This window comes from Seriola aureovittata, chromosome 4 (genome assembly GCF_021018895.1).
Source record: "Seriola aureovittata isolate HTS-2021-v1 ecotype China chromosome 4, ASM2101889v1, whole genome shotgun sequence".
Classification (NCBI taxonomy): Eukaryota; Metazoa; Chordata; class Actinopteri; order Carangiformes; family Carangidae; genus Seriola; species Seriola aureovittata.
Genome location: NC_079367.1, coordinates 9,785,635 through 9,798,069, shown reverse-complemented (window position 1 = coordinate 9,798,069; position 12,435 = coordinate 9,785,635). Strand labels below are relative to the sequence as shown.

Here is a 12,435-nt window from a genome sequence, read left to right as displayed (position 1 = left end):
AACTTCAACAACATTTTAATAGCTTTTAAAGTTGTTGGGTAACATGCACGCTGAAAAGAATCACTTCAGAAACAGTTATAATTTCTTTTTCTCTTTTTATTGTATCTCATTTTTAAAATGTCTTTTCTGCATTTTGTAAGAGATAATTTCATTGGATGGCATTAGGCCTAAAACAGTGTCATGCGCGCAAACACCACTTCGGTTTACACGTGTGAAAAATAACGAATGTTGACATAAGTGGAGAACATTGTTTTTTAAAAGATGTATGTGGTTTCAGCTAACAGATAGGCCTAGGGATCAAGTGGCCATTAATTACAATATAATTTGACCCTGCCCCTGGTAACACTGATGTGTTTTGAAATAACCAATGCGCAAATACATATTTCTACAGATTGTTTTTTAAATGACTCGTGTTAGAAGCATTGATTTTAATTTTTCGTGAGACCCTTACAAATGCTGTTTATCAGCTCATTTTTGTTCATTTGACACAAATTGCACAGCACGCCGTCTGATGAAATAATACAAGTCTAGTGCAAAACATTGCTCGATCCAATTCAGATATCTTAACAGAGAATTTATTAGGCAAATATTGCAGGGCAATTTTCATTAACCAGGCTTTTCATAAACTTAATAAATTCCACGTTGCAGGCTCTCATTGAAGTGTAATGCTCTGGCCTTTTCTTTGATCATCTAAATTCTACAGTAATATGCCTATTTTAAATCTTAGATATTGAGTGTTAGGAGTGTTACTCTATTTTTCTATATTCCAAGAGGGAGGAGGGCTTGAATTGATTTGAGGGCAATAATTTGCAAAGTCATTACAGCATCCCCCGAGGTCTGAGTGGCCGCTCTTGGAAAAAAATTGTCCCGGAGACGAGTTGGTCGTTGCGCGCTCCTCCTGCCCTGGACTAAAAGTTGCGGCACATGGTATTTGATGCGAGTAAAAGTAGCTGGCCTGTCCGGAGATCATGTTAAAAGAGCACGGATCCGACAGCGGCAGTGTGCACGCAGGGATGGATGTGGAGAAAGCGGTGCAGGCAGTGCCAATCTGATGGCGGCGGGATTGCGCGCAGCTGACTCCGATGTAAGACATCTCCTGGTGCGTCTGCACGAACCGGTCGGCGTCTGCAGCACTTGCAGCACTCAGCCGGGACCGCTGCGAAACAACCGATGTGGCGTGGTTGGAGAAGCGGGGATGAGCGCTCAGATAAGTCCCTGCGCCAAGGTGGGTGCGCACTGGTGTTTGCAGGGGCAGAAACGGCGGCACCGGCCAGTAAAACGAACCCGCTGCGGCCAAGGTCACACTGGTTGCAGTGCCTGAGGACATCAGACGACTCCCTCCTCTTTTCAGAGCGAGTTTGGCCCTGGAGCCAGACGTGGCCCTGCGCCGGAGTTTCCCTGATGTGCCACCTATGAAGACATCCTCACTGCAGGGGTCCAGCATCCAGTAGTTGCCTTTGCCCGGGTCATCATAGTGGCGCGGCACTTTAACGAAACACTTATTAAGACTCAGGTTGTGCCTGATTGAATTTTGCCATCCTTGTCTGTTCTGTCGGTAGTATGGGAAGTTGTCCATGATGAACTCATAGATGCCGTTGAGTGTGAGCCGTCGCTCTGGGCTCTGGCGGATCGCCATCATGATGAGCGCGTTGTAACTGAAAGGAGGCTTTTCGGGTTTAACACTTCCTTCTGCTCCCCCACTTTCCTTGGATTCTCCTTTATTTCCTTCTCGTTTTCCACTCGCAGTCACCGGTTTAGCCTCTACCTTAGCGCACTGTTTTGGTTTCTCGAAGTTCTTTTCGTTGTCAAACTTTTCCTCTTCACTGGATTTCTCTGGATGTGCGGAGCGCAGTTTCTGGGACGGAGAAGGAGACTCCTGGTCACTCGACACCCCCTCTCGTCTCCACAGCAGGCTGCTGATGCTGAATGAAGACTTGTGTAAAAATCGCTCTGAAGTTTTCAAATCCTCCATCTCAAAGGTTTAGGGCGCCCCTCAAATCCTAAATCCTCAAAGTTGTTCGTTGTTCAGAGCAGAGTGAGTCACTGAACACACAGAGCAAAGATGCGCTGATTCAAAGTGGTGAGGAGCCAAAGACTCACGCTGGCCAGACAGCGCGACAACAAATGCGCATGATCACAGCGGGCCAGGGCTCGTTACTTACAAAAAGTAGTGGATTACTTTGATTTGGGATTTAAAAAGGATCTAAAAGTGAAACATGAGGTGGAGTAATTTGTACACGTTCCAGTACTTAGAGCTGATATAATAACTAATTTACCTCAATACAGATATTTAATCATTTTCTCCATTAAATCAAAAGTTAGCCAAAACGGAACTAAAATGATTTACTTGCATTGGATACTTCTTGACCCTAATAAAAAAAATAAAAAATAAAAAATAAAAGAATAAAGTCAATAGTCTGCAGGAGACGCTTAAAATCGTGTGAAACGGGTGTGCTGTCAATCTGTGTGACTGATCTGTGAACTCTCAGGTTCAATTATAACACTTCCGTGACTCATGAAACTCTACGCTCACACACGCGCCTTGCCCTCTGGGCTGGCTTCATCTGTTTCTCTCTGCGCTGCTTTGCTGACACCAATGATCTTTCAAAATAGGCATCCGATCAAAAGAAAGAAAGAAGTAGGTGTAGCCTCACCGATCCTGTCGATAATTGGCCTAAACAAACACACAGTAAAACGCAATGGACAGATGCATGATGTGTAAAAACTTCAGCAAATAGGCCAAAAAAAATTCCACTTATTTCTAAAGCGGCTATGACAAGATTTTAAACAAATGCCAATATGGTAAGAACATGGCAAAGGAAAGCACATTACTGACCAGACAGAAAACAGGCCTGGGTGCAACATCCCCCCATAGTGCACATGAAGCTCTGCTGCTTCTCTTATTGCCATGTTGCTTTATGGTAATCTGATCAAAAATACCACCATTTGAGCACAGACTATTAATAAATCTGTAATAATCAAAATTAACAGAACCTGATGTGTGTTTGTCTTAGATACTGATGTAAAATTCTTGACATCTTGAAATAGCAACCAACTACATTTACTGACTATAAACAAATGTGTTTTTTACTGTTGTGTAATAGGGTTTTCCTAGACGACCGCAATTCACTCCTTCATGTGAATGAAGCATGTTCAGACAATGAGCTATCATGTTTTATTAGTCATCCTGGAGGCACAGTGACTAAAAATGGAAAAAGCTTTGACTGTTAATGGCACTGCAGTGCAAACCTACACTCAGGTAGTCTGTGGTGTTGCTGAGAGTCAACAGTGCAACACTTCCACCTATTGCTGCAGACTGTTTCTCAATAAGGACCCAGCCAGAGGAGAGCGAAACATGTCCTATGGGGGCGTCGAGTCAGAGTCTTGTGTTATGTTTTACGTGACACTATCGGTTCAAAGGCCACCACACACCCTTATTTTGTATTTGTATTATGCATTATGCATTATGAGTTATGCAGTAAAAGCCAGTACAGGCTCTGAAAGGGTCAGGGGCAAAGAGTGGAGATTTTTTTTTTTGGTAAATTTCAAAAAATAGGCAGTGATCAACACAATTTAAAAAAAAAACAAAAAAACCCAATATAGATTGGCTGCATTTCTGACCACTCATAGAGCCTGAGCCACCACAGACAAGAGGCCTCACCTTACCTGACCACTTATAATTCAACTGTGGGTTACTTTACCAAAGCTGTAACAACTGGCTAATTTTTCAGTCATTTTTACCAATCAAATCAACTGTTACACTGGCAGTTTTATAGGTCATATACCAGTCATCAGGCATGACAACCGGAACTACACAACATGTAACTTGTTAACTACTATAACCTTTTTCGTCAATTCGATAGGAGACTCCCTCCATAATCCCTAGGCCACACAAGTGAGCGCTTGTTGGGAATGTCTCTGGCACTGCAGAAAGCATGCATTGTTGACTCGACACTTGTAATCCCCCATGGATATCTTTCTCCGATCTTCTCCAAAGAAAACCCATAGGCCTATACAAAATATATTTTATTGCTGTTTGAATTAGTTCTGTTTGGAGGATCCCTGCTCAAGTGTCCCTGAAATCCAAGCAGCAGTGCTACTTGGTGGCAGACTCTGACCTTTATGGTAGAAGGCAAGCAAATTCCTTACATATATGAAAAATAAATTAAATAGTGATAATATTGCTGATAATTAGTGTTTATTTCCAAAAGACACGTAGCATAACATTAGAACAGGTTAAATCCATGTGAATGTTTATTTTACACTATGGTGCACTCATAACAATATCAAACAGAGTATTTCTAAGGAAAATGTATTGCACACCATATTAATATTGCACTTAAACTCAATTAACTTAAAAAATAAGATGACCAACTAAAAGAAAGTGTGAGCCACTCTGACATGATCTCATTGACAACTAGCGCCTGTTGGTCTCATCCCATGAGAGGGCTCCCTCTGCTGCAAGAGAGATGGGCTGTGAATATGTGTTGAAACTTGTGTTTCAAGACCCATAATAAAAAATGTGAAAAGAAAAGAAACAGATTGGAGAGTTAGTGTTTTATCTCTGAAGCTGTGTTACCCTGTTTATACCAAAGGCTGAGGCCTATGTGCCAAAAGGGAAGAATTTTCGATCACAATTTGCAGCAGGCTTTATGTGCTACCCTTCAGTTGTGGTAGCACAGCATAAAGCTTTTCTCCTGGACATTCTGTCTCTCCGAGATCTCTGTGCCCCAACACACGAAACTCTTTAGATAAAAAGCCCTGGGAAAGTCCAGACTGCAGCAGCTGTTTCACTGATAATATTGCCTCTTTGCTTGGTGTTTCATCTGAAATCAGAAGACGTTTATCATTATCATCAGAACTTTATCATTCTATGCTGTATGCATATTGTGCAAAGAAAATGTCTCCAGAATAGTATGTCACTTCCTTCATAAGAAACTATATCTCTTTCCCCTCTCCATAGACATATGTGTTTTTATTGCTGCCACAATACAAAAAGTAAATAAATGTACCTACTGTTGAAATTGCCCATGAAGGCAATCCCCACTGAGTCATGATTTTTGCCTTTGGTGTGTGCCCCTACCACACCCCAGCCACGGCCCTCGAACACTGTACCATCTCCTCCGATGAGAAAACTGAAACATATACCAAGTATTGTTGAGCATCCTTTAGCATTGAAAACCCAGTTTGTTCATGTTGCACATGCAAAACTAAATTTGCCATGATCAAATAATCATTTATTCCTTGTGACATCTAAAGGCAACAAAGCTACTCACTTATATCCAATGTCATCAAAGCCTCTGTCTGTCATATGCCCTCTCTGAATGCTGAGAATGCGGCCCTTACACTCTGCCAGGCCTTTGCAGCTTGGGAGGGCAGTGTGGTGTATGATGACTCTTTGGGCCGTGCTTTTCAGTTTCTCCTTCTGTTTGGGGACAGCTGCTCCCCACTGCGCTCTTGACACAATGTTCACTGAAAAGCAATTTGAAGACAATCAAAAGCACATTCAAAATAAAAAGCCGGCTTATGTCATTACTGAAGACGTAATCAGCAACAATCATTGCAACAAGATCTCCAAGTGAAACATCTCTAGTGTAATGCAGTTTTTTGTCATACCTTTTTGTGCCATCATTCTGTGCACAGTTGCCTTTGGTTGTGATGAATGAACAGCAGCAGACTGTGCAGCTACCTTTTCAAAGAACCTGTGTCAGGAGGTGTGGTCATGGGAAGTACACCGTTGTTGTTCTTGTTGCATGTGGATGCATGCCACTTCAATGGGCAAATGAGTTATTTGCTGAGCGGTCACGTTGGCTGAGTAATAGTCCACAGTTACGCAAACGTCTTGTTTGGAATACATATTTGAGAAAAGAGGAAGTGGGACTGTAACATTCAACATTCCACATGTTAACAGCAAAATGGTGGAAGTTTTTTTTCCCAAATCAGGGATGACTGCTTCAAAAGCAACCAACATTCATGCTTTTACAGTAAGAGGAAATAACACATGGTATAACCCCAATAACTACTGTAGAGGACACTCTCTTTGCTGACTAACGCATGGGTTTTTCCACTAATGCGAATATCTATAAAAGCATTTGTTACATGTTTATATGAATATTTGCAAAACTATGTCTTACATGTTTCAGTAAATACTCAGAGACATTTGAAACAACTGATTCTTTTAATCTAACAAAACACATTTTGAAAAGGACGACTGTTAAAAAACTATTGATACATTATATTCACAAGATGGTGTCTGACAACCATGTCATACAAAGAAGATTTCAGGGTCTACAAACATCAACAGTCCTGCAAATTGTACAGTAAGATATTATATCATATTCATTTTTACCAATTTGTGTAGAATTCTGACTTGTATAGTAGAATAAAAATATCTATTTGAGCTACAGCTAGGAGCATTTTTTTGTGTGAATAGCAGTACTGTAGATGCAAATGTCAGACCTCTTCATCATCACCAGCTTTACTCTGTCCATCTATGTCCACAGTGAGGAGCCGTGCAGACGTAGTACAGTCTCATAGCATCCTGTTAGGAGAAACAGTAGAACAAAAGATGTGTGGACCACAGGACAAAGAGGGTGGGATAAGTGTGGATGAAAATGGACAGTTGGGTACAATTTTGCACACTACTGTTAATATTTCATTCATGGTATGCTGCTGGCCACAGAAAGATGGTAAATGTATTCATATACAAACAATATAAAGACTAAAGTTCATGCATACTGTATTTAATTACAAGTGATCGTTACCTCAGCCTTCATACTGTGCGACTGGAAAAACACTGCCTCCTTGTGACCACATCTGGAAAGAGATGGTGTACACACAATGTTAGAAAATACTTTATTTGAAACAACAAACCACTCAATGGCACAATGTCTCATTTCACAATCAGTCCAAAAAGAGCTATGCTCCTATATGTATGAGTGTTTATGATATGTGGCCATTAAATAACGAGACTGGGCTTATGTATGTCGAACCAGAATTAGTGTCATTATGTAGCAGCGACGCCTCTGATATTTGACAACCAGTTTGATTGTTGTGTAAAACCACACTGAGACTTTGTGGTGCAAGATATTGGGCAGTTTATTAGAGGTTATTTACATGTGACCACACCTCTCAGATTACACAAAAATTCCAGGCCCCATCTAAAAACTTCTAAAGAGAAAAGAGAAACAAGTGGCATATGTGAAGAAACCTGTGGCAAAATTTTAGATAATTACATAATGATGATGATAATGGGTAGAGACTTCAATATTAAAAAAATGACAATGTTTGTGTTAAGTCAGCAAGGGGTGCGCTGTGTTGGTTCTCGTGGCTCTGGTGACTACCACCATGAGTCATCAATTTGGCTATATGATTCAGATGACTACAGCAGAGTGTGATCGACTATGTTTAGTTTGTGTTTCCCCGAAGTATTTGTCACTACACGCTATCTGTAATTGGACTCAACAACTCTCAAAAGTGATGTTATTCTGCCCTACATACATTTAACATAGTCATTTCTGGAGCAAATTTAAAAGCCATGTCAGACAAGACTTTTGATATATTGAATCAAATCACTCTGTTATGGGAAGAGCCTGTTAAAACAGTCCAGCTCATAAAGAATCAACTCTCCATTCTGTAGGTTAATACATCTTTCAGCTGCTTTCTGCCAATCATTCAGGTTTTCTTCCTCATATAGTTAACCACTCCAACTCACCTTTCCCCATATTAAAATCATGAGTACACAAATCGACCATACTTGCCCAGTTCAAAATAGAACAGAAGTAATCGACATCCAGCAAACTGAAGACACACCATTATTCTTCCAAGACGTCAGGCCCAATAAGGGCTTAATTCCCAATATATTTTTGGCTTACATTATTCAGGTACAGAGAAGGAAGACTCAAATAAGATTACTATTTTAGCCACAAGTGTAATTGCAAGTATGTTAGAGAAAAGAACCTGATGAGTTGGTAGTGTTTATCAAAACTTGTTGGTATAGCTTTGTTAAGGAGTCAACTCTCTGCCCTCTGGTGGTCAAAAATCCCGTGATGAAGCTCATAGGCCAAAGTTGTTTTCCAGCACTGACCGCCCTTACATATCCAACTATGCTGAATATTGGCACCAAACTAACAGAGCAGTGTGTTAGTACCCTTAACAAAACAATCAGGGCTGCCCAAAATGAAGGAGTGCGGCCAGCTGATTATAGAAAAACTTACTTGGGACAGGGGTGGTCCTCTGTCCTTGGTAGTGTTGGATCCTGAGATACATCAGCGATGATCTGCGTCAGCTCACTGGAGAAAGAGCAAAACAAAAGATGTTTAACAAGAAATAGTCCTCAAATGACTGAAATTACACGTTAAATATGCAAAGGTGGCAGATATTTTGCTTTGTGAGTAATCACTGAGTATTTTGCTTTGCTTCGTATGTGCACAGTTAACACCAAGGCGTAATCTTTTACTAATTTTCCCATTAAAATTAAGGACAGATGCGCACAATTAACACAGTCAGTCCACACCTGAAACTATAAATGGGTCACTTGTCTACGACCAATTATTTTGATCTCTTCAAAGCCCATTAGTGGTTGGATAACAAGAAGATCAGATATTAAAGCAGTTAGTCAGTGTCAGTCAAATCACCATCTTGATAATTTGTATGGCACTGTGGTTTCTATTACTCACTCAACCTCGTGGGTGATCTTATTGACATAGATGCAGCTGTTGTCTGCCTCTTGTTGGTAGTCACAATTCCTGCACTGTGGGTTGAGATAATTAAAAAAACAAATAAGGCACGCAGAAAAATTATTACAGGCATGCAATGGACATTTCAGCACACCTTCTGGTGTCACAACAAGCCATCTCATAAGCTCTTTTGTTTAGTCTAAATGAGTAAGGAGTTAATTCAGTCAACTATGAGTATGTTCACTCTGAATTAGGTGAGTTTGTGGGGAATGAAAAAAGCCCATCATCAATGGAGCTACACTTCCACGATTCACGATGGTAACGGGTAAATAAAGAGGAGAGTTTTTTTTTAAACCCACTGGAGTTAGAAATAATAATGTGCGACGATGCACATTTATGCTTTAAAAAACACAACAGCGACAGTGAAAGAGTCTGAGCTGGAGTGGAAGAGAGTCAATAAATGAACACTACTGCATTTCATTCAGCGTAATCCACTCATTTGTTGTTTAACTGCCTTGAATTTCCTTAATACATGATAAAGAGGGACCCCTACTTAATTATTCAACTGTAGCTTGATTAAGACAAAGTGCTGGTGCCAGCAGGTGAGTTATAACAATAACTGTTAAAGTGTTTGTGAAAACCTTTCACCATATCTGCCTTCTGGAATATAGCCCAGGGTTTTTAACCTTTACATAATCCTATGATTTGCATACTTATTTATTTACAAGGCCCTTATTGGAAAACTGCCATCATATATTATGTCCATGATAATTTACACCATTACACCTGGCTTTTGTCCCATGTTACCCAAGTTCATACTGATTTTGTAAGAACTGCCTTTGGCTAAAGCACTTAAAAAATGAATTTGTTGTTACCTCTTGATCATTTTAAATTCTTAATCTCTAACCTTTAGTTTCCGTTTGCACCCATTTGAATTGATTTTCGTTGTTACAATATTTATAGTAGTTTTTGAGGTTTAAATAAAAAATTATTACATTATATCAGTGTTACCATGTGCAAGTTTCGAGTGACCCCTACTTCACTTAGACTCATTGCACTGCACATAAACTGACTCATACTGATGTATGATTTGAGCGCCACTTCATGACTTCATCACTTAGTTTTGTGTACTCTCCAGGTAAACTAAACAGAACATCCCGAGGTTGCTGTGGGTTGTACAGAGGGAGACTGAGTAAGGAAACTGTAAGACTGCGGCAGTAGTCATAGTTTAAAGTGGGCTCACAACTTAATAACAGAGACAAGTGGCAAGACACTTACCGCATAAAGCAGGACACGATTCTCCTTGTCTTCTTTAGGATACAACATGTTGTTACTGGAAAACAGGGGAGGCGTGTTTAGTGGCTTCCTGAGGTTTTCAATGATTTCATACAATAAGACGAAGCCTAGCCATTCGTTAAGACAACGTTAGGTTAACAAGCGTGTAGCTAACCGGCTAGGTTAACATATCTAACTTCTGCCCGGTCACAGACTCACCATTCCTGACAAAACCGTATCCCAACAAATCCTGGCTCGTATGTCCCGCTATCTAAATCCATTGGAGAAACTAGTGCTGGAAGATAAAACTTGATAAATACAACAAATGTGATGCTCAGTCACTTTACGCTGCCGCTATCGCGTCCAGCCGTTTGAAAACACGCTATCTGCGCATGCGTGAACTTCTGAATATGTGATGATTTTTAGAGACAGCGCCTCCTAGGTGTTGGAAGACAGAAAAAACATTATTTTTTCATTAAAACCCTTATACAGTATTATCATATTATCATATTATTATTGGCTTATGGTAATTGAAAAACACAGTTTATGCCATCAAAACGCCAAATTTATTGATGCAAAGACACAGGCTTTCGGTTCTGGTTTGGTTTTGTCATAAAACACCCTACACATAACACACTTTTTCACATATTCACCAAAAAAGGGCAAACAAAAAACACAAACAAAAGATTCAAACCAATGTAACATTAATGTGACAAACTAATCCAATAATCACCTTGACTTAATTGACAGTTTGACACAGAGTTTTTTTTAAATTTTTTTTTTAACTCAAACGAACTCCAACAAAGACAGTGTCATTATCTTCAGTTGCAAAGATATCGTTTCTGCCAGGCCCCCAGACATTCACACAGACTGTGTCCTTTTCACACAGTTTCACCACACTGCTGACACTGGCCACTTGGCTACATTTATCAGGGAGGGAGGTGTGATACAGAGACACTACTTTCTCTGCATTCTTGTATATGGCACACTGTCCACGCCCATACACAGACACATGCACAGTGAAGTGATAGAAGCCATCCACGGGGCAGGTGAAGATGCCTGTGTCAGGACTGTAGCTTCCTCCTTCGTTAAGCAGCACAGTGGCAAACTTCAGGACTCCTGAGTGTTTTGGGTAGCTGTCACAGATGTCCAGCTTGGCTGTGAAGGCCACAGTGCCTGGAGTGGGTGAAATGGTAATCAGAGTAAGGACTTTGTTTACAGCCAAACCAAATCAGTTAGAGATATGAAAATTATTGGGATGGGGAGGGGGGCTGAACATCATGTTTCACTCTTTTAAAAATTATATTCAATAGGTGGTCATAGTTAGATTTAAAGTACTTCATAATCTTTATAAGGGACAGTTTTACCAAGAATTTGTAATTCAAAATGTAGTTCTATGAAATGCTGTAAAACACTGGTGTTATAGGGAGATATAATGATGTTAAAAATGCTTCTTGTTTTTTTTACCTGGTGGTGAAATGCTGTCTCCGCGGCCAGGGACATAAGCCATGACTAAAACTTCTAGACTTGTAAGACAAAAATGAATGGTAGTTATACACAAGATTACACAATGACATGTAACAGATGTTTCCAGTATACCACACAATGGACTGAGTAGCCTACTAACATTTCCTCTCTCTATCTGAATTTCACTGCATTTCTCTAATCAATGCAAAAGAAGCACATACTAACACTCCAGGGCAAGCCTTATAAGAATTATTTGCAAGTCCTTTCAAAAGTTGTTTTTTTTTTTTTTTTTACTAATTTTGGACAGAATTAAACAAATCTAACTTTGGAGCAAAGCGCTTCTTACCTGTTGCTGTCTTGCAAGAGAATGCTTCAAAGGTAGACAGACAAGCAGAGGTGTGGGCTGAAGTTGTATATCTGGTTTATAGGTTGTGACGAGTTGTTGACTTTTGTTTTTCCGGCTAGGTCCCTCTACTGGTATTTAAGATTTTGTCCGTCAAGGTGTTTCTTTTTTTTTTTTTTTATTTCTTAAGTATTTTGGTCAACCCACAACAGAGGATGCAAGTTTAATCACATGTGCATACACTGGACTGTAACCCAAACAAGAACTGGAAGTGAAAATTGACAGCTTTAATAAAAGTTCAGGAACTTAATATTAATTATTACTTTTGTTCCTCTTTTATGGGTTGCATTAATCATATCTATGTTTTATCCCATATTAAAATTTTTGATCAGATTTCTTTAAACTGATATTACTCTTCCGTATCAGTGCTACAACACTTTCACAACTTGCCACAAGTGGCAGTATAAGACAGATTTAGAGAGTAAGCCTAAGAGCAGAGCTGAGAAAACAAAACCCTCACAAACTGGTAATCAGTTGTGATGTCTTTGCCTCTGGCTTTTACGTGTTGTCCTGGCTTCATTTTAGCAGAACAAGATTTTCTTGACAAGTAAGCAGGTGTTTTCATCATTTTGGAAATTCCACAACACAAGTATTTTTGGTTCTCTCTCATAA

The 12,435-nt window shown here is 39.9% G+C and overlaps 4 protein-coding genes across 5 annotated transcripts; all 4 read right to left on the bottom strand.

Annotated features, from left to right (window-relative positions):
* Positions 1 to 746: 746 nt before the first annotated feature.
* foxg1c (forkhead box G1c) lies at positions 747 to 1,972 on the bottom strand. The gene has a single exon (XM_056374856.1). It carries the CDS (start codon positions 1,970 to 1,972, stop codon positions 752 to 754), a length of 1,221 nt encoding a protein of 406 aa, XP_056230831.1. The 3' UTR covers positions 747 to 751.
* A 2,220-nt stretch (positions 1,973 to 4,192) lies between these two features.
* pglyrp5 (peptidoglycan recognition protein 5) lies at positions 4,193 to 6,058 on the bottom strand. The gene is made up of 4 exons (XM_056373172.1): positions 5,617 to 6,058; positions 5,277 to 5,472; positions 5,017 to 5,135; positions 4,193 to 4,826 (listed from the first exon to the last, which is right to left on the bottom strand). Exons 1-4 carry the CDS (start codon positions 5,630 to 5,632, stop codon positions 4,651 to 4,653), a joined length of 507 nt encoding a protein of 168 aa, XP_056229147.1. The 5' UTR covers positions 5,633 to 6,058; the 3' UTR covers positions 4,193 to 4,650.
* Positions 6,059 to 6,159: 101 nt separating this feature from the next.
* polr2i (RNA polymerase II subunit I) lies at positions 6,160 to 10,339 on the bottom strand. Its single transcript, XM_056373175.1, has 6 exons — positions 10,173 to 10,339; positions 9,957 to 10,011; positions 8,679 to 8,752; positions 8,217 to 8,291; positions 6,765 to 6,816; positions 6,160 to 6,541 (listed from the first exon to the last, which is right to left on the bottom strand). The coding sequence occupies exons 1-6, from the start codon at positions 10,232 to 10,234 to the stop codon at positions 6,479 to 6,481; spliced, it is 381 nt and encodes a 126-aa protein (XP_056229150.1). The 5' UTR covers positions 10,235 to 10,339; the 3' UTR covers positions 6,160 to 6,478.
* Positions 10,340 to 10,510: 171 nt separating this feature from the next.
* On the bottom strand, positions 10,511 to 12,166 carry LOC130167209 (complement C1q and tumor necrosis factor-related protein 9-like). 2 transcript variants are annotated; one of them, XM_056373173.1, is made up of 3 exons: positions 11,767 to 12,166; positions 11,421 to 11,479; positions 10,511 to 11,129 (listed from the first exon to the last, which is right to left on the bottom strand). In XM_056373173.1, exons 2-3 carry the CDS (start codon positions 11,461 to 11,463, stop codon positions 10,735 to 10,737), a joined length of 438 nt encoding a protein of 145 aa, XP_056229148.1. In that variant the 5' UTR covers positions 11,464 to 11,479; positions 11,767 to 12,166; the 3' UTR covers positions 10,511 to 10,734. The 2 variants fall into 2 exon arrangements, with proteins under 2 accessions (XP_056229148.1, XP_056229149.1); XM_056373174.1 differs by having other exon boundaries at positions 11,421 to 11,474.
* Between the last annotated feature and the right edge of the window lie 269 nt (positions 12,167 to 12,435).

What these genes read in the sequence shown, in the direction of transcription:
- pglyrp5 (XM_056373172.1), bottom strand. An exon ending in TTTGATGACATTGGATATAA is followed by an intron (nt 5,136 to 5,276) that starts GTGAGTAGCTTT and finishes TATATGTTTCAG; the next exon opens with TTTTCTCATCGGAGGAGATG. An exon ending in CTTCATGGGCAATTTCAACA is followed by an intron (nt 4,827 to 5,016) that starts GTAGGTACATTT and finishes TTCTGATTTCAG; the next exon opens with ATGAAACACCAAGCAAAGAG.
- foxg1c (XM_056374856.1), bottom strand. Translation starts at nt 1,972, where the DNA reads ATGGAGGATTTGAAAACTTCAGAGCGATTTTTACACAAGTCTTCATTC.
- polr2i (XM_056373175.1), bottom strand. Translation starts at nt 10,234, where the DNA reads ATGGATTTAGATAGCGGGACATACGAGCCAGGATTTGTTGGGATACGG. An exon ending in ATCGTGTCCTGCTTTATGCG is followed by an intron (nt 8,753 to 9,956) that starts GTAAGTGTCTTG and finishes CTCAACCCACAG; the next exon opens with TGCAGGAATTGTGACTACCA. An exon ending in AAGATCACCCACGAGGTTGA is followed by an intron (nt 8,292 to 8,678) that starts GTGAGTAATAGA and finishes CTCTTTCTCCAG; the next exon opens with TGAGCTGACGCAGATCATCG.
- LOC130167209 (XM_056373173.1), bottom strand. Translation starts at nt 11,463, where the DNA reads ATGGCTTATGTCCCTGGCCGCGGAGACAGCATTTCACCACCAG. An exon ending in AGACAGCATTTCACCACCAG is followed by an intron (nt 11,130 to 11,420) that starts GTAAAAAAAACA and finishes CACCCACTCCAG; the next exon opens with GCACTGTGGCCTTCACAGCC.